This window comes from Mus pahari, chromosome 2, assembly GCF_900095145.1.
Source record: "Mus pahari chromosome 2, PAHARI_EIJ_v1.1, whole genome shotgun sequence".
NCBI classification, from domain to species: Eukaryota; Metazoa; Chordata; class Mammalia; order Rodentia; family Muridae; genus Mus; species Mus pahari.
In genome coordinates, this window is record NC_034591.1 from 115093501 (window position 1) to 115117334 (window position 23834).

Sequence of the window (23834 nt, forward strand, 5' to 3'; positions counted from 1 at the left end):
AGGAGGAGGAGGAGGAGGAGGAGGAGGAGGAGGAGGAGAAATAATTGCTAAGTAACAAGGACATACAGTTCTAGAGTGCAGGCCTTATTGCCTATAATTAGAGTCTAGAATTTATGAAATATCACTCTCACTTCTACAATGCTGCTTCTCCTTTTAAAGCCATGCTGATATGGGGAGGTGGTGGAGGAGGAAGTCTGCTTGCTGTCTGATGTGCTTCTATAAGCTGTCACTTCTGCTTTCTAGAGGTTACACACTGGCAAAATTGTCATTGTCCTTGCTTTTTGTTTCTGCTGTACATTTACTTCCTGACAGACTTAAATAATGTCTGAAATCATCAACACCACCTGCAGAATGATATCTTCGTTATCTCTATTCATATTCCTCCTCCCTCTTTTCTTTATAAACTAATGGTCTAGTGATCACCTCATGTAGGTGCATTTTATTAGCAACTATTCCCTCTAAATGTGGCTCAGAAGCTGAAAGAAATGGGCCATAATCATATAAATGTAAAGTATCTTTGTAGAATTTCTCAGAAATGGAATGTCCTTATCCCTGAGGCATCGAATGTAAGAGACTATTTTCCCTTCTGACAGTAAGATGGCTCTTTCTATCAATGCTGATTAGGTATATCCCACCAGCAACTGTTGTGTCACACTCAAAAATGAGTGGTGCTTGGGTAGTCTTTGTTAGAAGGTAGAAATAGCCCAGGTTCTGCCTGTCTATCATTTTTCTCCTTCCTGTTAAGATAAAATGGACTGGCTCCCGGTCTGTATGGATTGTTTCACTCTTAGTTCATAAAACTGCAATTAATAACGATGAACTAAGATCATTCTGGATTTGATGTACTGTCCCGTCCTCATTGAAAGAGAGTCTTTAAATCTGCAGCTGAACAACTTATGGGTCTTCACACTGATTAATTCATCTGCTCAGAGACTTGAGGCTGACATGGCATCTTCTCAGCCATCCGTTGGGATCAATGTCATCATTTTCCATGAAATGAACTTACTCCTTTATAGGCTTAATGAGAACAGAATTTCAATGGCCAGCTGTAGATGTGCCTCTGGCATTTAATTTGTTGATCTCTGAGAATAGAGAAGACCTCATCTTTTCCTGAACTTTTTAAACATAAAATAATCTGATATTTGAACTGTAGTAGAAGAGCCAAGCAAGTCATTTAAAGCAGGTCGTCTTTTCTGAAATGTTTAGAGTTTTATTGCCACCATATCAGGTTCTTAAGAAAATCTTCCTCCTCAAGGAGAGAGATGTTGGGAATCCACATACCACAGGGGAGGCTCTTAGGGTAGTTATGATTGGAGGCAGCACAGATTCTCTTATCCTCTTTTTGGAGGCTACAACCCATTTCTCTCTGGAAGGGCATCTACCAGATCCTGTCTGTTAAATCTTTACTAACCAGAAGGGAAACTTGGCTGAAGATGCTGATCTTCCTTCTAAAGGATGGAACTGAAAAGACAGAACTCTATAGAGAGGTCATTTATTCGAGAAGTGGTATCTTAGCTATATTGTCTCACTCTCAAGCTCACCAGAGTCTGATAAGTTCTTGTTGTTTATGGACCTCAGCTTTCCTTCTGGGCTGTGAGCCACTCTCGGGCCTTCCATCAATTCCATTCTCATTCAGATAACTACAATCTGTATCTTTAGTATTTCTCTCAATAAATGATGAGATTCTCTTTTAAATTTGCTTGGTTCTTGAAAAGCAACCTGTTAACCATTGGTTGCTGTTTATGTTCTTGAAAAAACATGAAACACAAAAGGATGTATTCTATTGTACCAGGAATCCTATCATTAGTAGGCATTCCCAAGGTGAGCACGATCCAAGGACTAGGAGAGGACCCATGTTGTGAGGAGAGGGTCCACCCACACCCACACCCACACCCACACCCACACCCACATCCACAGAGCACCTTTCCTCTGGTCTGCAGATGTGTTAATCATCCATTTCCTCTGACATGTTTATCCTGCTCTGCTACCATCAAGCCTGTAATATTTTTTTCTCCTAAAAGCTTTAAATCATTTCCATTGCTTCTATAAGAACAGGCTTCCGTGTCTTTCATGTCTGAGGGAAATCTGAAGGGGTGGCTTTTCCTTATCTATGTGACTTAACATCTCCTAAGTCCTCAGGCCCCATAGATAGTTCCCTCAGGATAGTTCTGAGGCAGTTTACTCCTGAGTTGCTCCACCCACACCATCCACTCTCCTTCCTCTAGTAATTTCCTCTCACTTTCTCTCTCTCTCTCTCTCTCTCTCTCTCTCTCTCTCTCTCTCTCTCTCTCTCTTTCTCTAAGCATTACTGTGATGTCATTACACACCAGGAGCCAGCATTGCACTCTGCCTTGCACAGAGGAAGAGACAACAGATTCTTCACACCTTCATCCCCTTCTTTCTTTCCCACCTCCACTGTTATATTCTTTTCCTGTTACCATCTTTTGCTAGATGAGAATCTGAGTAATTACCTGTGTGAAAGTTTCTTCATACCATCTGCCAGGCTGTGGATATATTACCTCCAAAACCTTGTTGGGGTGAAAAGACATAGCAAGCAGGTCCTGGGTAACTGGGAGGTAGGGAGGGGGGAGTTGTAACCATGGCCTTCTCAATTTCAGAATCCAGAATTCTCAGAAACTAAATTTCTTCAGGATTCTGACATCCTAAAATAAAATGGATGAAGACTAAGACAGTCCTGTTGTATGTATTTATGTGACTGCCCAGGACATGTTTTCATGTGTAAGTTGTCCTATTGGCTACACTTGAAAACAAAACATTATTGCCGTTATCTTTTCTTTAGCCATATTTAGATTATTACATAATAAATAATAGCTAATGATTCCATCTCGTGTTTAAAGAAGAAAATGTATTTCTATGTAGGCTATTCAAATGAACCAACAGTTTAAAACACACAATATTGCGTCTTAATTTTTAAGCTAGATGTTAAAAAAGAAATCAGTCTTTGTGATATGGGAATGATCTGAGTGGCAGAATTTGCCTGGATTACTTTTTGGGATCTTGAATAAAGCAGGTAGACATAGGAGGTTCTTCAGAATCAAAAACTTCATTTTTCTCTGTAACTCCTTCCATGGTTATTTTGTTCCCTATTCTAATAAGGAATGAAGTATCCACCCCTTGGTCTTCCTTCTTGATTTTCTTGTGTTTTGCAAATTGTATCTTGGGTATTCTAAGTTTCTGGGCTAATATCCACGTATCAGAGAGTGCATATCATGTGTGTTCTTTTGTGATTGTGTTACCTCACTCAGGATGATATCCTCCAGATACATCCATTTGTCTAAGAATTTCATGAATTCATTGTTTTTAATAACTGAGTAGTACTCCATTGTGTAAATGTACCATACTTTCTGTATCCATTCCTCTGTTGAGGGACATCTGGGTTTTTGGAGCTGAGATGAAAGGATGGACCATCCAGAGACTGCCCTGTCTGGGGATTCATCCCATAATCAGCCACCAAATGCAGACGCTATTGCATATGCCAGCAAGATTTTGCTGAAAGGACCCTGATATAGCTGTCTCTTGTGAGGCTAGGCCAGTACCTGACAAATGCAGAAGTGGATGCTCATAGTCATCTATTGGATGGAACACAGGGTCCTCAATGGAGGAGCTAGAGAAAGTACCCAAGGAACTGAAGGGGTCTGCAACCCAATAGGTGGAACAACAATGTGAACTAACCAGTATCCCCCAGAACTTGTGTCTCTAGCTGCATATGTAGCAGAAGATGGCACATATGCATCATTGGGAAGAGAGGTTCCTTAGTCTTGCAAACTTTATATCCCCAGTACAGGGGAATGCCAGGGCCAAGAAGTTGGAGTGGGTTGGTAGGGGAACAGGGCAAGGGGAGGGTATAGGGGACTTTCAAGATAGCATTTGAAATGTAAATGAAGAAAATATCTAATAAATAATGGAGGAAAAAATTTTTTTAAAACTTCATTTTTTTGCAGTGTTCCTGCACCTTCTATGTTGTGTATACACTCAGGAGGAGACCCACCAAATGGTTACTAAATTGAATACAATTAGTATTTGGGAACCATTCTAATATTTATGACCTAAAATGAACAACTTGCTTTCAATGAAAGTGATGCTTTCATAATGAATGCTGATAAGCCATCAGTCTGTTACTTTCCCAATGTCATTGCAATTAAACAGAGTTGAGGTGTTAGTTAAACAGAACTTGGGAAATGTAGATTTGCTGGCCTCTCTGCTGTCTCAGGGTATTTAAATTATTAGCCTCTAGTTTTGACTGAATGATAACATGTGTGTTCAAAAGTCCAAGTCATTTTAATTCTGTGCTGAGAGAACAATGGGCAGAGGGTTGTGTGTTGTCTGTTGTTGTTGTTTGTTGTTTATTGTTGTTTTCCTCCCTCTCCTTGTGACAACCAGAAAAAGCCAGCTCCACTAACACAATTTCTGGTAACTATTCTCTTTAAGAACCATGGTATATTTCTTCTGTATTCTTCATTTCACATTCTGACTTTTTGAACACTTCACTCATGAATTAATACACACACCTCTATGAATAACGATAAATAGATAGGTAAGTGGATACCTCTGCCAATGGAGCAATATTTACAAAAAAGAAAAACAGTTACTACAAAATTATATTAGAAGGTATTTAGAGATATAAACTCTGAAAACAGAACTCACAATTGGGCAGCCTGCCCATTGAAATAGACCTACACAACCTAGTTTCATTTGTCCTACATGGCATTTGACTGTTGTTATTATTATTGTTGCTGTGGCTATTATTACTTAATCCTTAGCAATCAGGAGATTTCCCATCAAAATCCAGATTTCCAGTGTCTCCCAAGAATCAGGAGACACTCTAAGAAATTACGTGCAATTCAAACACTGGTGGTCCTGTGATTTTAAACTGTAAATGGCCACAATTTCAGGCTCCCATCCCTTTAGCTGGATGTTTGTCATCTGTATCAAATGGTGTAAGGGAGAAGCACTGAAATGCTTACCCAGAATGCTCCCTGACTTAATGGGGTATTGCACACCATCCTATTCCACCTGTAATTTCCACCCCAATTTCTATGTTATATCAATTTCTACTCCATATAGTTTCTCACATTGGGGCCTATTTTCTCCCTGCCCTTGTTACAAGTTTTATCCAGATCTTGCTTTCCTTACTTTAGGCTGCTGAAAGGATTCATCCTTCACCCTTTCCCCTTCTCCTACCCCATTTTGAGACCCATGCTTCAATATACTGGTTCTTATTCTCAGATGTGTAGGGCAATATAGCATCAGTGCCTATCTATATGAAATCAAGTTGGAACTCAAATAATTTCCCTCTTCATTTTGGTTAATGCACAAATGAATAACAAGCTACTGTTCACCAAAGTATTCCCTCTGTCCTCCCTGGTAGTGTGGCTTCCAGCAGGACTTCGTTTTTCTCCCATGGTGACTAGTCCCACCAGCCTCCCTGAGTCCACTCTTTCAGGAAGCATCTGATCTTTTCTGCTGCTTATTTCACAACATTGTTCTCTCATTATCTGAGAACAAGGACTCCCAAAGGGTGGTACCTAGAAGTCTTATTTCAAAGTAAGTGATCCTATTCTTTGGGATGATTTCTATGTATCTACCTGTTCCCTTAATTACTTTTAGGATCCAGAGATCAGAGAGATGAGAGATGATGATACATAGGTATATGGGCAGATAGAGAGATGGACTGATAAACAGATAGACAGACAGACAGTATGCTGATGTAAAAAAATAGCATATGCATAGGTATATAGGTGTATAGACAGCTATAAATATAGAAAGTATAAATGGTAAAAGATAGATAGATAGATAGATAGATAGATAGATAGATAAGTATGTGTGTGAGTTGATGGATGTATGTTAGCTCAACAGGTACATAGACAGATATAGATAAATAATAAAAGGTGGATATATATATAGATGATTAATAGATAAGTAGATAGATAGATAAATAGATAGATGCTAGATAGATATGTATGTGAGTTGATGGATATATAGTTAGCTCAAGTACATAGACAGATATAGATAAATAATAGAAGGTGAATACATAGATAGTTGACTAAAAGACAGACAGACAGACAGATAGATAGATGGATAGATAGATAGATAGATGGATGGATGGATGGATAGATAGACGGACGGACGGACAGACAGACGGACGGACAGACAGATAGACAGACGGACAGATAGATGATAAATTCATAGATATTTATTCATAGATGCACAGCCATCTTAGTCTGAACATTGTGACGTCTAGCATTTGTAAGTGGCTCTGACACTGTTAGATTTCTAAATGGTTTGAAAGAGGAGGAAATAAAATTCAGTTCATGTTAAAATTAGTGTATTTCTAGCAGTGTCGCTCAAACACTGTTTATTGATGATAGCCCTGAGTGTGGCTTTTCTCTGCTCTTTCAGATCACCATGAGAGCTGTCAAGCCCATGACCCACATAGGAGAGGGTCAAGCTGGAGATTTTCATCAAAGTCAATATGATCAAGCCATCAGCTCCTTGGAAGCAGGGTGTTTCCTTTACTGGCCTTTACCATCCTCATACCTTCTCTCCCATGATAGTGCAGTAAGTAGATGCTGCCTTACACTGCACCAAATGCAGACAGGTCTGAGAATGAAAATGTAGAACAGTGCCAGTCTGAAGCAGGGTGGTGATGATTTCTAAGCCTGGGTACATGCATGCTCACTGCAGTTAAGCTCTCTCTGGGTATCCTGTGTTGACTACCCCAGTGATCACTTGTTTCAGCCTTGCTCACATAATGGGGGGTTTTTACCTAGGGGTCCTGAGTTGGGAACCAGAGAAGTACTTCTCAGGAAGTTTTTATGTTGTTCATTCCAAGAAAAAAATATTTACTGAACAACTTGAAGTATGGTTTTCATTTTTCTAAAAGTAGAGTGCTAGAGAAGTACATTTTGATTGAAAAGAGTTGGGGGAGTTATTATGAAAAGAGTACCTTAATAGTAATAACAATAACAACAACAACAATAACAGTAGTAGTAACAATAGAATTTAGAAGTGGGAGACAAGCATCTGAGATTGATTGTAATTCATCAGTCCTGCTAGTTTGAGCATGACACAGATCTCTCTCAAACTCCGTCCCTCGGGCTGTAAAATGGGGACCACTCTGTAACTCTATTGCACGGTAGGTTGTGTCAGGGAACAAATAGAATATCACAATCTGATAAAAGATGTGTTAGTACTTACAAATACAGACATTTCCAAGAGTAAACTAAGCTCTCAAAAAATACTATTTTTCAGTCGTGTGTTCAAGAGGACAAGCAATACACAAATCACAGACCCTCATTCTTCATGCAATGCACACAGTCTAACCCCAAGAAGGAAACTAAGGCCAGTGATGGTAAATCAGCAAGATATGGCCACAGCTGGGAAGCAGCCAGACTGAGATTTAAAACCCAGGAGGCGTGTCTTCTCTCTGTGGGTCCTATTACTCTCCTTGCCTTTCCCCCCAACCCATACACTTTTTTTTTAGCAGCAAAATATGAAAGACATTTATGTTTGAAACTAACTCATCCTGATAATTCCCAATTAAGATGTTGTCATCTGGCATCTGGCTCCATTTCCTTTTATGAAATATTGTAAACATAATTTGAGTATAGCTTAAATGAAGTGTCCAAATGGGATAAAAACAGGTCACCTGGGAAATTAGATTTTATAGATTACAAGAATTGAATGCCTAAGTTCTACTTAATGGGCATAATTTTTTTAAAAGAAAATTCTTTGGAAACGATTGGTCTATCAGTTTCATCGTTTTTCTATATAAGTCTACAGCGTGGTGCAATTAAATTCTAAATAAATAATATGAACTTTATGGTATGCAGTAGCAAAGATTCTGTTAATAAACTTGAGATTCACAAGAAAAACCTGGAGTCTTTGACCCAAGTTCATATTTTCCCCTTTACTTTTTAAAATTTCCATATAAAAGATTTGTGGGTGAAAATAAATCAGATAAATTTTTAGTTCTAAAACTCTTTGGGGAAATGATTTCAAATATATTTTATATGGTATTCCAGAGATACGTGTGTGTGTGTGTGTGTGTGTGTGTGTGTGTGTGTGTGTGTGTGTGTGTGTGTGTTTCAGAGAGAGATGCAGTAAATGTGTATGTGACAGAGATGGGGAGAGAGAGAGAGAAAGATGAACAAGGTGTTAGGAGAGAGGTATCAAATAGAGAAGGAGAAGTTGAAGAGTAGGGAGAGAAGAGAGAGGAGAGGGAGAGAGCAAGAAACAGAGAAAAGGGAGAGGGAGTGAGGAGACAGATAGGAAGAAGAGGGGAGAGAGAGAGAAGGGAGATGGAGAGAGAAGGAGAAAGAGAAATAGAGAAAGGGGAACAGCCAAAAGTTAATGCTGGGTGTCTTTTTAAATTGTACTGTACCTTAATTGTTGAGACAGGGTCTCTCATAGAACCTGGAGCTGGCTCCCTGGTTCAGCTCACCTGTGTCAAACAGTCCTCAGGGATCCTCCTCTTTCTGCTTCCTGAGTTCTGGGATTGTAGACCATTGCTGCCATGTCTGACTCGTTATATAGGTATCAGAGACCCAAACTCCAGACTCTCACGCTTACATGGCAAGCACTTCTTCCTAACCCCTGAAATAAAGGCTCTTATGGAGAGGAGCCATAATTATTCATTGATTATTGCCCCATTGGACAAAAGAAATTACTATTTTTTAAACGAACACTTTCAAAATGAGGATGGAGGTAGTATGGGATTAAGGATTCAAGTTGCTTGCTGCCACTGATTTAAACACAGTGGGAAAGCGTTCTTTTGAGCATAGATTTTGTGCTGACAGGGGAATGAAACATCTTTTCCCTTTAGCCTGGCCAGGTGATGGTTAAGCCCATGTACTGTCAAGTTCCATAATCTTGGATCCAGTCCCAGCTTGCACACCTCCTGATCTTGCAAGTTTAGGCAAGTTCCTCGGTCTCTTTAAGGCTCAGTTTTCTCATTGGTGAATTATTGATAATAACTGCTTCATTGGTTAGTCAGGATGATTCAGCATAAACACCAATAAATGCCAATAAACACGTCAGTGTGCTTAATGCCACTAGTATTATCTGGAGTTTGTATCACCTTCTCAAGATATTCCTTAGACTCTCCCTTGACCTTATAATACAAAAACTGTTCCTTCACAACAGAACAGCTTAATGGCATCATGAAAAAGACACACATGCCTATTTCGATAAAATATCAAATTGGCTTCTTTTAAGAGACATAATGATGTCCATAAAAATAAAAAGCTATAAAAACAAGACTTCTAGTAAATAATCATGAGCTTAGGCATATTTTCAGAAGTAACACTAATTTGTGCTCATCAAAGGAGAACATATTGATTTGTGTATTTCAAGCAGTGCCCTTACGCATGCTGGGCCTGTGGTCACAGCATCCTCCCCTGGGGAAGGTAGCTTCTTTAACTGCACTGAATGGTGATTCTATTTGTAGGCATTCTTGCAGACAGCACACCCCCTCCTTTCTGCGATGATTATTGAATCCTCAAATTACATTGTCTTCTTGGAGCTAAGAAAAATACTTTTCCAGCCCCTCCAGCCCCTACCTAGCAGAGATCGCAAACCTTCCTAATACTGCAAGCTTTTAATAAAGCTCCTCGTGTTGTGATCCCCAACCAAATGATTGTTCCTGTTGCTACTTCATTACTGTGATTTTGCTACTGTCGTGAATCATATCTGATATGTGACCCCCCCCATGGGGTCGCAACCCACAAGTTGAGAACCACTGCTTTCATGACTATCTATCATGTTAAGTCTTTCAAAAATCATGGCATCTGTTTGCTGCAACCCAAAGACGACAGAAGAATTTCAACACTAGAGATCCTTACACTCCAGCTTGCATCACATGTGGATAAAAACTGAAAGTTGGAATGCTGGACTCATTTGAACTCCAGGGGCATGCTCCCCCCCCCCCACCGCCCATCCCCCGAGCTATCTTCTGACTGTAAGCAAAAGAGCCATTTTCACTGCAGTAGAAGCAAAGTTGAGAAGAAGATGACTTACCTTCTTTTAACCAAGGAATGTTATTTTTGCCATTTTCAAATTGCTCGGTTGTTCTTACTTTTATCTTTTCCAACTCAATTTCTGACATCTGAGGGGGGAAGCAGAATTAGAGATATAAAAAAAAAAAAATGCACAGAGACCACGAATTGTGATAAAAGTTTTATGTTTGGAGACTCTCACAATATTATGGAAATTTTTCCTCTCTGTGGTGTTGGGAGCTCTGTCTACTGTAGCCTTACCTATTCCACTTGTGTCTTCTTAAAATGCCAACACCCACAACTGAACTTTGCATGGAACAATACTTCATTGCTTGGCAACAAAGCCTGCTGTAAGATCTTAGAGCTTTGGACATAAGTGAATAACAGATTTCTAACTAGACTTGGATTTGTCACAAATAAATAAACATTTAGTTAGTGTTTAGTTTCTTTTCATGCCATATAGATAAAAAATAAAAAACAAAGACATAGAGAGCAATCAAACATAATAGAACCTTTTCAGGAATTTTATTGTCTGGCATAAGAACCTTATTATCTAAGCAAGCTAATGTGAGCCCCCTGACGCTGTCCAAGAGGCCTTTCATGCACCTTTAGAGCAGAACGCTTGGCTTTTAGTGCTTTCCTGCTCTGCAGTTCTCGTCCATTAGGCACTACAGAGTTCTTACCTGTGTGTCTCTAAAGGAGGAAGCCGGAGGTGTGGGCCTGGGCTGTGGCATGCGGCAGCCTCCCTTGTCTCTGGGTGTCCAGCATTCCTCCACTCTGGCAGAAGTGAGCAGAGAGGCAAACAAGCTCCCTCCCTGGGTGGTGCTAGATTTGTGTGGCTGCCAGAGAAGCATCCAACTTGCGGCTGGGAATTGTTGGGTTTTTTTTTTTTTTTTAAAGGTAATATAAAGCCTGTGGTTTAAAACAATAAAACCTCCTCCAAGCTAACACTTATTTAAAATGACACTCTAGCAAACAGGCTTAGAACAATGAATTCTTTTCAACTGGACAGAGTGACTCCCGTCCCCATCCTTTCCCACCCACCATTCGTGACTTAGTATTAATATTAAAAGGTGCCAAAAGAACATGGTGATTAGACACAAACTATTTGGATTAAAAGGGAGACCCCAGAAGCTGAGTCCCCTAGATGTTCATTCTCTGGCTGCCGTTTTGAAAAACATTTTTTTTCTTTTCTAATGTTGTATAAGAAATAAGAAAACATTGAATTTTTAAATTTATCATTTGCCGATATTCTAAAAAAGAGTTCGGAATGACATTCCAAAGAGCATTAGCCATTATATTCTTAGGTAAGTACAACACTGTTTTTAATGAAAGATAAAATCCTAAGCATGAAGCCCTTGAGTAGACATGATAAATAATTCATCCTTCCAAAAAGATGACACTTTTTTCTCTGTGGCAGTATTTGGTTTGTATCTCGAGGAGGCTGGCTTCTTTTGGTGTGTTTCCCTGACACAGACGTTGTCTGATTATGCAGCAGCAGTCATTTCTTTGTCTTCCAAACTTAATTTCTTCTTCTACTCTGCTCTCAGGCTTCCTATCTTTAAAACAACCTCAATCGGGCAATTGCCACACAAATGCCACCTTTGATAAAGTTCAGATTGCTTAGACAGCCCAAGAAGACCTTGAAGGGTCAGATTTCTCTACCCAAGGTTCCAACTCATTAGAAAGGCCAAACAATTACTTCATCTAAATTTGTGGTGACTGTTTTGTCATGAACACTCATAAAAAAATATTTCTTCACAAGCTTCTCTCTCTTCTTCCTTGAAGAGATCTTTACATCTGGAAGTGACCATTCCTTTGTCTGATTATACTTAGAATTCTTGATGTGATTGATCTCCATTTTAATCTTTCTAAGACCCCTGTCCTGCGTTCCCAACAGTGTTAGGAGCTCCCATAGGATCAACTTCTTTGTCAGTATTTTCTAGCTCTTGCTTATAGTTGACCAGATCAACCACAAATTAATGATTGTTAGATGAATAAAAATATCAGAACAAAAACTGATGATAGTATTTTTTCTTTATCCCAAAGTTATAGAATATGTGATATTATTTTGTCTAAATTAATTAATTTTCTAATAGTTTAAACCATTGTCCCTAAGAAAATCAAACTGTCCATTTGTCAGTGATTGGGACCAGAAAGACCTTTTGTAAATAATAATCAGAAATTTTAAAGTAGTAAGCAAAAATAGTATAGTGAGTGAAGGAATACACATAGAGGCAATGGAGGTCTATGATGGGAGCAATGGGCTGTGGAATAACTGTGCATAGAGTTCTTTCTAGATAAGTTTCAGTTCTGTTTTAATATCAGACCATATTAGTAGTTCTATTCTTCAATTTAAAAGATATTTATTTAATTTGTCCAAGAGGATTTGGGTCTCCAATAGGTTGTATTTGGGTCTATAGTAAGTTGTGCATCCTCTGGAAAGCAGAGAATCATGGGAAACCATGTAAGCACTGTGGTGATGAATCCCTGGTTGTCAACTTGAGTACTTCTGGAATCAACTAAAACCAAAGCAGCTAAGGGATATTTCCTTGATTAGATCATTTAAGGTGGGAAGAGCCAACCTAAGTCTGTCAACTTCTTCTGGTGGCAACCCACATAAGAGAACATGGAAGAATAAAACTTTTATTTGTTGCTTTTGTCTGACCTCATTCTCACTGGCAATTTGATCTATCCTATTGCTTAGGCATCCTTTTGCTCATATTAGGACTTATTTCTTTGGGATTCTAACCTAGACTGAAGACCAGTATCTTTCTGGAAATTCCCTAGGGCTCAACACCATACCGGGACTACTGACATATCCAGTCTCATAGGCTGAACTATTACCATTGGGATGTGTATATGTATGTGTGTGTGTGTGTGTGTGTGTGTGTGTGTGTGTGTATTATATACTGTATATGTATGTATATATGTACCCACATATATGTGAGATATATATATATATATATATATATATATATATATATATATATATGCTAGATGGATAGATAGATAGATAGATAGATAGATAGATAGATAGATAGATAGATAGATAAATAGTCTTGTCAGTTCTGTCCCTTAGTAAATTCTGACTTACAAAGATACCACGCACAAACCACAGAATTCTCTGCCTGGGTAATAGAACCTGATTTGGACTTGGGATTTTAGTCTCTTGAGCTGGACTTGACCTTAGAATAAATAAATTGAGCTCGACAGATCCATGCCTGAGAATAAAACAAAATGTTTTTGAAGTAGTCAGGATAGATTGAAAACCAGTAATCCAATCTGAAACCTAAGTGTGAAAGGCCAGCCTCAGATGTCACTGGAGCCTGAGAACTGATCAAAATCCAGGACAAGTAAATACCTATTTATCCATCTATCTATCTGTCTGTCTATCTATCTATCTATCTATCTATCTATCTATCTATCTATCTATCTATCCATCTATCTTTTGGCAATGTCTTCTGTGGCCCAGTCTGGCCTCCAAGTTGCTATGTTACTGAAGCTGAATTGAATTTCTGTATTTTCCTGTTTGGTGCTAGGATTAGAGGTCTGCACTACCACTGCCACTGCCACTGCCACTGCCACTGCCACTGCTTTATGCTGTGCTGGGAGTCAAACTAAGGACCTCATGAATATTGCCCAAGCACTGTACCAACCACACCACATCCAGAGCCTGAGCACATTTTAAAGAGTCCTCTGTTCAAATGATGGTTATTGTGTCCGTTTTGAATCATGAGTTAAATTGGATTACACTGAAGGATTTGGTCCCAAGGCTTCCTTTCCTTCCGAAATCACATTTTTCTTTACCTTTTCAGATGGCGACAGCATGAACATTCTCCTGTAATAGTTCCTTTTGTTTGGACCCAAGCCTCCGCAGCATTACTCTCTGATCAAAATCTGATCCGTAAACAGAATCTTTGAGGACAAGCTGTCCATCAGAAGGCAGGTTTTGCCAAGAACGAAGCATTTCAAGTTCCAGCTCTGGTTAAAATAGAATTGAATGCATGCACAAAATGCCATTTTTAACAAGCAAACCTACCATCACCACCACCACCAACAACAACAACAAAATAACCTGTGACTATTTTTCACTGTTTAAGAGTACACCACATTTTAGTATTGCTAGTAAAGCAACAAAATCATATATGTAACACAAGTCAGTGTGTACCCATGTCAACAACTTCCAATGATTCAATTTGAGGACTCTAATCTGTAGACTAGAGCCTGGGATGGCTAACCAGGTTTTCAACTTGACTACATCTAAAATCAACTAAAAGTCAAGCATCTGGGCTTGCCTGCGAAGGGTTTTCTTCTTTGGACCATTTCCGATGGGAAGATCCATTTGAAATCCAAATTGTTGGTGGTTGGAAGACCCATCCTAAATCTGTGCCAAACTTTCTGGTGGCCATCCACGTAAAAGGACAAGGAAGAAGGTCTTTGCTATGTGACTATTTGCATCCACTATCACTAACAAGTTCATCAACCTTAATACTGAGACATTCACTCACTGGAATTAGTATGGGTTACCTCAACATTCCAGCATAGTCTAAATATGGGCGGTGACTTCCAGTCTCGTGGGTGAAACATTTACCACAATTTTTTTTTTTCTGTTTTCATTGGGAGACAGCCATTGTTGGACTTTCCAGACTACAGCCTGTAAGCCACTCTAGTAAGTCATATGAATATAAATTACATATACATGTGCATTTATATTTATATTTATATTAGACTATATGGCCTTTCTGTCCGTTCTGTTTCTCTAAAGCTTCTGGATTAGTCAGAGCCCTTTGCGGGATGTGTAGGTTGGGTTCAAACTCAAACAAGATGCTATAGAAAGGTATACTTCTTTAAGAATATATTTTCTACTACAGATTATAATTGCTAGTATTTAGAATAATTTTTAAATGTCCAGTAGCCACTCAGATGTCTAATACATCCCACCAAGCAATGAATATTTAACAATTCTCTTTGGTCTTTTGTGTCCTTGGTAGGAGAATTTACATGAAGTCATTAAACAGTCCTCCAAAGTGTCAAAGAGAAAAAATAATGGCACATGGATGAATAAAATTCCCTGTTTACTTCACAGACATTTAAGAGAAAAAGCGGGTTAATTACAAAGCAAAGCAGAGCAAGGGTTTAAGGATATAAAAATGCCATGTTTTATCTTTTCTCCATGTTAGACCACTAAAGAAAGATGCTTACCTTGACCAAATTACTTTTACACACTATAGTTATTTTCCTTCACTTACACCATTGTTGCTGATAAGCAATGATATAAAAAATAACTGAAAGTGACACTTGCCTGAAGGTTTACTATGAAGGCACATGGTTTCCCTAGGGCTTATAGCTGCATTCCTGACTTACTGTGGTCCCTTAGGGGAAGTGCTCCTGGACTTCCAGTCATGTGCAGGGCACATGTAGCCAATCCTTACCTGCCTTCTTCCTTCAGATTTTACCTGTTGTATAAATATGATTCTGGTATGTTTCATGCTTGTAAATGTCATAACCACATACAGGATGTGTATATACAGCTGATTTTCTCATAGAAAGGTAAAAGAAAATGTTTGCATTGTCATGATCTCTGGTTCTCTTCCTTCTAGATGGGAATTCTCATCTGAAGCCATTTTTCTTTATCCCAAAGACTTTTCATCCAAATTCCTTGAGGTCCAAGATAAATTTCCTTAGGTTTTATTTGCCCAAAGATGTCTTTAGTTTGCTCTCTCTTCATGATGAATATTTATTTTCAATATTGATTTTTTTTCTGTCTTTTTTGTAGTCCTGTGAAGTGAATTTAGGGCCCTAGGAGCACTAGGCAAGCACTTGGCTGCTGAGTGCTATCTTAGGTTTTTGTTTGTTTGTTTGTTTTTTGTCAGTTTTCAGACAGAGTCTCACTAAATTTCCCAGGCTGGCCTGCACCAGGCTCTCTTAGAATGCCTGGTCCTGCCTGAGGCTCTCGGGTAGCAGGTTACAGGCCCTTGGCCCCAGGCCTGGTTTACATTCTTAATTGTGGGTTGTCAGGCATTTTTATTTTTCTGGTTTCCTCTTCTGTGTCAGTCTTTCTTCTGTCTTTGTTACTTCATTCTCTTCCCTGCTCCCTCATGCTTTTCCTTCTCTAGTCTCCTGGCTCTTTCTCCCCCGCCCCCTCTTTTCTTTGTTTTCTGTGTACTCTTTAATTGTTGCTTTTAGTAGCGTTACCATGCACTGTGTAGGGGCATCTTTTATTTTTCATTATGTTTTTAAATTGTGTTGCACTTGGCTGAGATATTGGGTTCTAGTGTACAATAGTAATCTTTTTCAACAAATTCAGGGCATTTGCCTAATTATTTTTTCAAATACTGTTTAATTGATCACCCTCTGGGATTACAGTTCTTTGCATGTTAGACTGCCTGATATTTTCACATGGGCCCCATTGTTTTACTTCCTCTCTTTATTCCTCAGCCTAAATAACTCAGTCGGTCATCAATGGGAAGAGAGGACCTTGGTCCTGGAAAGATTTGATGCTGCCATGTCGGGAAATGCCAGGACCAGGAAACAGGAGTGGATGGGTTTGTGAGAGGGAGGAAGGGGGATGGGATGGGGATGGTTGGAGGGGAAACATTTGAAATGTAAATAAAGAATATATCTAATAAAAATAGATTCAAATTATAGAACATATTTTGTGTTTCCCAAGAAAAATGGCTTCTTAGTATGTTTGGGGTCATCCTGTAACGAGACATAGAATGTCTATTACTCTATGCCTTTTACTCTAGCATAACCAATTGGAGGATATGTTTTTGTAATTAAATGAGACAATGAGCCAGGGGTGCCTCAACTTTGGGATGCCAACTCTACCTTAAGTTTATAAAATAATCAGTCATAGGGAAAGTGAGCTTTTCTTAAACCATGTACCAAAGAGTTGAGTTTTCAATTTAGCCATAAATTATACATTAAATAAGAATAAATTTTTGCTTAAATGTAGCATTTAAGCTTCTCATCTAACCAAATTAAATTCTGAGAAAGAAGTAGTAGAGTAGGAATGAAATTCAAAGAAGATGTGTCAGTATGGTTTAAATATTAGATGCTCATTTAGAAGGGACTTAGTATGTTATTATCTTATCCTTAATCCTGAAATATTAGGATAATAAGATCCCTAGATAATCTTTACACTATTTCCTAGAAGGGATTTAATGGATTTCAAAGGTTATATAGCAATCCTTTCTTTCTGCTCTCTATCTCCATCTCTCTGTCCATTTGTCTCTCTCTGTCGGTCTCTGTCTCTCTGTGTATGTGTGTGTGTGTGTGTGTGTGTGTGTGTGTGTGTGTGTGTGTGTATGTTTGTTTCTTGGTAGGTATTAAACCTAGGACCTTACACATGCCAAATACACACTCTGCCACTGAGCTAGAACCCCAGTTCAAGAAAACTTACAGAAATTCTCTGCATGCCAACTGTTGTTGAAGTGTCAATGATGGACAAAATCATTTACATAAAAAAGATGAGGTCAGAGCATTGTAAGGACAGTATACCTGGAGGTATTCAAATCAATCTAGATCTGAGAAGATTGACCCTCAACTTAGGAATGGCCTCTATTTTATTGGCCTGCGTCTATTTCTGTGAGATGTTTTTTTAATTGTTAATTGATATAAGATGTCCCTGCTCACTCTGTGTGCCACAATCCCTAGTCAGTGGGTCTGAGCTACACAAGAAAGATAGCTGAGCAGTAGCCGAAAGAACAAGCCACTAAGCAGAAACCCTCCAAGGTCTCTGTTTCGGTTTCTGCCTTGAGTTCCTGCCCTGACGTTTCTCAGTGATACACTGTTATCTGGAAGTGTGAGATGAAGTCAACCATTCCCTTCTCACGTTGCATTTGATTAATGTTTTATCACAGCAAACAAACCAAAAGGGCAGGGGTGCCAATTAGAAGGGTCTCAATAAAAAATATAATTTGTGGACATGACTAGAAGACATAACGGCCAATTGGGGGTTTCTGACATGGAGAGAAGTGTGGAAAACTTATTTCAAAACTTAGCAGGAAACACTCCACATGTGACGTCTACCAATGACTACCTTCCTGAGCTATGCAGTGTAAAGGGCCGAGTAACGAGAATGATAATAACCTCAAAAGGTTCTTTTTCACTGACAAATTGAATATGAAAGATGTATTTTTGGCCACCCATAGAAATATGAGCTGAGATGTTCAATTATCAGTTTAAAAACTTAATAATATTATGTGTGTACTCTGCTAAGTCTAGGACGCATTAAAACTTCTGAAAGTATAAAATCTAAGCCCTTTGAGAGAGCTGGTAATTAGGATTGAGCAGTACAGAACATTGTACACTCTTTGAAATGTGCTTTCCTGAGTTGATGTTCCAAATCGCTTCACAATTACTTATTAATAAGGATGTATTGATTTACAAGATTGTTACTCTGCAGTGTCTTCTGCTAAAATTTCAGTAATTACTTAATTATGTAAACTAATAGGTATCATTGACAGGTATGAAGATACTTAGAGCAACGTGCTACGTAAGTAGTGTGACCTGTGTGAGCAGTTTACCCTACTGTTACCATCTGGAGCTGCAGGTGTCTGGGGTCACATCTCCTGTTTGCCTGTCACCCTCTGTCAGATCCATTCTCATCTCCTTGACTGTCTTTGCATTTATAACTCCAGATCTTCTTAGCCACACAGGACAGATAACCAAATTTTTTCTCAGAGAATACTTGATCTTCTACTGACATCAGTGAAAAGTACCTTTTATTTCTTCATTTTTTTTTTTTTTAAAAAACCCAAGAAGGGAAGAAAGGGAAAAAAGGGGACATGTTATCTTGATCAGTCTTTTCTCTAGACCACCTCTCATGGGTCAGCCACAAAGCAGGATATTTAAATATATTGAACTTCAAATACAATCTCAGTTTAACAGGACTTTTGGATCCAAAAGGAAATTCTAACATTTGATCAGCTATTCACAAATGATCTCTTTTTGTCCTTTAAAGAACTATAAAGCAAATAAAAAAAATGTAAGCAGTTTTATTTGATGTTATCAGAGATAAAATAATTCTTTGAAGAGCTTTGAGACTAATTGGAAAAGAATATCACCATGTTACTAAATTATTAATTTAATAAAGCTAAAACCACACAGGACCTATATAGGTAATGCTACAGTCCTGAAAGAATACACAGTTGTGGATGTTGTACAGATTACAAGAGAAAAATGAGACTTATTGACATGAGAATACTTAACAGGCAAGATTTTTTAAAACACACAATTGGATACAGGGATCTGAGGCAGCAGAGATAACTAAAGGAAAAAATATCCCTTCTTAAAAATTAGATTTAAAGCAGTATTTCTTTCCTTCTGAGAAAAACAACAAAGTACGAGATTCTTTTTCTTGAATTACGAATTTCCTCTAAGCTATATAGGACATAAAAAGAGAAAAAAAGAGAGACTGTTTTTCTCCCAAATCAAGTTTGAAGTTAGGAAAGATGTTGAGTTTAGTCTAAGCTGTTTTGTCATTGTGAGAGGTGAACTGAAAGTGCCCGTGTTACACTAATAAAACCTGGCCTGTGATTCTCACACTGCTGTTAAGGAAGCTGACCATATGACACCGAAGAGGAAAATGTCTGTATTGCCAGCTTACTTCTCCCAGGGACCGACTGCTGTGAACAGACACATACATGGCAGGACAGTCGCCATGGGCCTTCTCTCTGCCACCCTTTCCCAAGTTGGAAGCCTTGGCTAATTGGTGTCTTCAAGCTGCCATGTGCCATAGTGTGGGCTGCATACCGTAAAACAGGGTGTGTGAATAAATTTGTAATATGGTGACTGTGCATCCTATAATTCTGTCCTTATATGTATACAGTTAAAAAGAGCTATGCGAGATAATCATGGGGGAGATCTGAAAGACATGCGTACTATAATGTGTCTGTTGCTTTCCATAGAAGAACCCCATCTTACGGACTGGCTCACCTTGCTTGTGCAGCACCCTGCTGCCACATACCCCCTCTCTCCCACCCCCTGGATGCTGGTATATTTAGTTCCAGGATGAAGAGTGTATACTTCTGCACAGACACCCACACACCTTGTATGTTAAGAGTTTTACAGAGAATGGATAACCAGGTCCCAAATATGTGTGTCTCTGTAACAGATCCCTTAAAATACTTATCTTCTGGTGTTTCCACTTATAGGATGAAACCCAGATCAGTGGAGCACACCCCACATATTAAAATATATTTGAATACAAGTCTCTATAGATTTGCTATGCTCTGCATAGGGCGTCAGATCAGCAGCCCCAAAGGTCTCTATTTCCATAGCTTGAGTACCATGAAGCCTAGAGTGTTACTGCTATGAGGCACTGACTCTCCGATAGAATGTGGGATACGCTGACGTCTTCCCCACCTCTGTGCCACTCTCCCAGCACAGCTTCACAGCAGACACATCGGAAGCTGTGCAGCAAAGCCACTTGCCCATCTCACCCTTCTCCAAATGTCCATATCTATGGGATTATTGTCTGGCAATACCCATAAAGCATGGCACTACGACTGGTGGTCTACAAAACTGGTGGTCTAAAATCCTGAAAGTGGTTCTGAGAAGCTCAGTCATTTTTCATCTGATTCTCATCGTTTCTCAGTGCTCAAAAGAGCTCATCTCAGTTCCATCGAGGGAGCCAAACTTAAGTACAGGCATGGAATGTTATGCAACATAGCAAAGAATAGCACTTGCTGAAGGCAGTGTAATCCAGCCTAACACATTTAAGGAGACACTGAGTCAGACGATGAGGGCTAGCAGCAGAAAATGCATTTATAGGCATGGTGTCCTGTATCACAATCATCTAAGGAAGCCATAGAGGTAACATCTCTCCTACTCTCCCATTCCTCTCTCATTGTAGTGGAGGGTAGAAAGATGAACTTGTGACTGTCAAAGAAACAGACGGTGGTAGACCATGAAGAGTTGGTACGGGCTACCGAAAGCTGGAATGTTAGCCTGGAGCTATGCTGCCATCAGAGTAAGCTACGGTGTCATTATGTCATAACTGGCATTTACAAGTCAATGAGAAATTTCGGCAGGATAATCTTTGTTGCAGGGCTATCTTAGGCTAACCTGTAAAACAGACAAAGATGAATTGGTATGTGTTCGTGATCTTGGTGAAACAAGCAGTGGTTCACATGGAAAGATCCTTGGGTTGCCATAGTATCTCCCTGACAATAGCCGACCTATCTTCAGCTTAGCGCTCTGTTTTAATTTTCCTGGGAGTTCAGTGACCCACAGTTCAAAAATCTTAAATGGAAATTTTCAGGAACTATTAATGAGTTATAAATTGTACACCATTCTGGCGAGTACGATAAGATCAGACACCATCTTACTTTGCCCACCCTTGGTCACAAATCAAAACCTTACCAGGTGAACCTGGACATGCTTCTTATTCCTGAGTGACAACTGAGTGACCAAGGGTCATAGTATCCCAAAGTTTATGTTCAAGTAACCCTTCCCTCACAGCCTCTGCTTCCTGGTTGCCTGTCCCACTCAGCTTACTTGTTTGCAGTGCTGAAACATTATACCTTTGTGTATCTTTACTGGAAGGAAGTGAAACAGCAACAAAACCACAGTAGCTCATTCTCCTTGTTCTAGCTTACTGCTTTTCTCTTCCCATCTTAGCTGCATTTACAAATTGATTTTCATCATGGGTGTGTATGCATATTAAGGGCTCTGCTCATTGATGAGATAAAAACACTTAGAATAAGCAACTTAATGAAGGAAAGGTCTATTGGACTTCACTGTCCACAATCCATCATAGTGTTGAAGGCTAGGCAGCAGGGATGTGAGGCAACCCATCACAGTGTAGCCACAGTCAGAAAGCAGGGAAGGATGCTGGCACTCAGCTCTCCTTCTATGTTTTATTTACTCCATATCTCCAGCTCATGAAGTGATGTCACTCACACACACTTTAACCCTATCTGGAAACTCCCTGACAGGCAGGCCCAGAGGGTTCTCTCTTAGGAACTTTGGAGATCTGCCAAATTGGCCATCTGTCTATACCACTACAGTACATATAGGAAAAACATGGGGTTCGATAGCATCTAACATGTGAGGTACCTACTGAGGGATTTAGAATGTGGCCCCTATTAACAGCAAGTAAGATGTCTCCTACAATATTGAAGATGAAACCCAGGATTCTGAACATCTAGTTGTGGGAGGAATCTCCTGTAGAATGAAGAGCAGGCCTGTCCTAATGTGGTCCCTCTCTGCTGAGATGCACTTAAGTATTCCAGCAGGCACTGTGGCTTTCCTTTTCCATTCCAATCACTCACCCCTATGAGCTGTGCCTATCAACTAGGTGTGGATCTGATTAGCTGATAAACGTTATTGCTGGAAGATTGAATAAAGCTCAACTTTCAAGTGTTCATTTACATTTCAAAAGAGAAAATAATCAACTCGATAGAGGTTCTAACTAATTGATGCTGCAAGAGAGAAAAATATATTAAAATATTTTATCAGAATAGTGATGGAGTCCCCTTATAAGGGAAGAAATTTTGAGGTGGGTCCTTCTTTTGTGATTTTTCATCCTTCAGATTCTGCGACAGCCTTTTTATTTACTCCACCCATCGTGCCTCCTCTCAAAAGATTGCAAAGTGAATGGCTCATACCCTAATATCACACTGATGAGGACTACTTTGTAATTCGCTTAAGGAACATTGATAAACCAGAAAATAATGCTTAAGGAAACCTAGTAGGTGCCTCAAGTTGTAATTTGTTTTTAATGCAGTTTTTCTCTTCCTTTCTGCAGGAGAGCAGACTTCCCTTCTGACCAGACACTATAAAAACATACTCTGATGAAGCACCCGATGTGCCTATGGCATAGTTATCCAGAATAAGCTCCTTTCCTTGACACCTGCTTTTGGTGGGACAAAGAGCTCACATCCTCCATTACTCTCTCATCTTCTTTCTTAAAGGTCTCTTTCTGTATCTTTGATATCAGTATTTGTAACATCACCCTTTTCATTCACTTCATAACAATTCTAATGCCTATTGAGGCATTGCAGGAGACATTTCCATGGCTATGGAATTACCTCTGGGTTCTCTTTGTATGATGAAAAGATGGGCACATCCTGTGTCAGTAGGCAGTGCTGGCATCTGTTTCTGGACTCATAGTGTATCACTAGGTGTTTTTCTTCATCAGCAGTAGCCTAGCTCTTTTCTTTGTAGTAGCCATGATTTTAAGCAATGGTGACAATTTTACAGCGTCCGTGGGTTGCTCTTTATCCTTTCACATGGTCAGAATAATGTCTTGCAGAAGTTCTAAATCATGAGTGGCTTAGTGCCTTCATGGGGCCAATCTTCTTGGGTTTTATCTTTGGTGACTATTTGGCTCTTCTTATTTGTACAGGGGGAAAGAGACCTGAATTGGGTTGTTTGTTTTTTGTTTTGAAGGAGTAAGGTTTTAAAAGAGTTAAGAAAACACATATAAAATATAATTGTGGTCCTCTAATGACTGTGGGCTGCGTTATAGAACCTAAAGGGTTAATCATACCAAATCTGCTAGCCCAGAAAATCGTCAGAATTTGAAGTCTGAGATGCAGTTTCAATGAAACCGTATAGTGCCTTCCCACCATTATGAAGCTGGACAGTTAATAAGTTGTGTGTCTGATTTCATGACCATGTATGCTATACCCTAGCCAAAGAACCACAGTTGAAATTTGTCTTCATTTTCTTTCAGAATTCATGTGACTTCCTGTCTATTCACCTGCTACAAACCATGTTCTAGATCATGGATCCAAACAAGACCAGATCAGAAATAGCTCTCCCTCTCCCTCTCCCTCTCCCTCTCCCTCTCCCTCTCCCTCT

General features: G+C 39.3%; 1 protein-coding gene across 1 annotated transcript in view; it reads right to left on the reverse strand.

Moving 5' to 3' along the window:
• Positions 1 to 10874, reverse strand: part of Mdfic2 (MyoD family inhibitor domain containing 2) — a 107908-nt gene extending 97034 nt beyond the window's left edge. The window contains exons 1-2 of the mRNA XM_021191377.2: positions 10700 to 10874; positions 10039 to 10126 (exon numbers count right to left, since the gene is read on the reverse strand). Coding sequence (XP_021047036.1) covers positions 10039 to 10126; positions 10700 to 10870 — 259 coding nt within the window. The 5' untranslated portion in view covers positions 10871 to 10874. The remainder of the gene's footprint in view (positions 1 to 10038; positions 10127 to 10699) is intronic.
• Positions 10875 to 23834: the final 12960 nt, after the last annotated feature.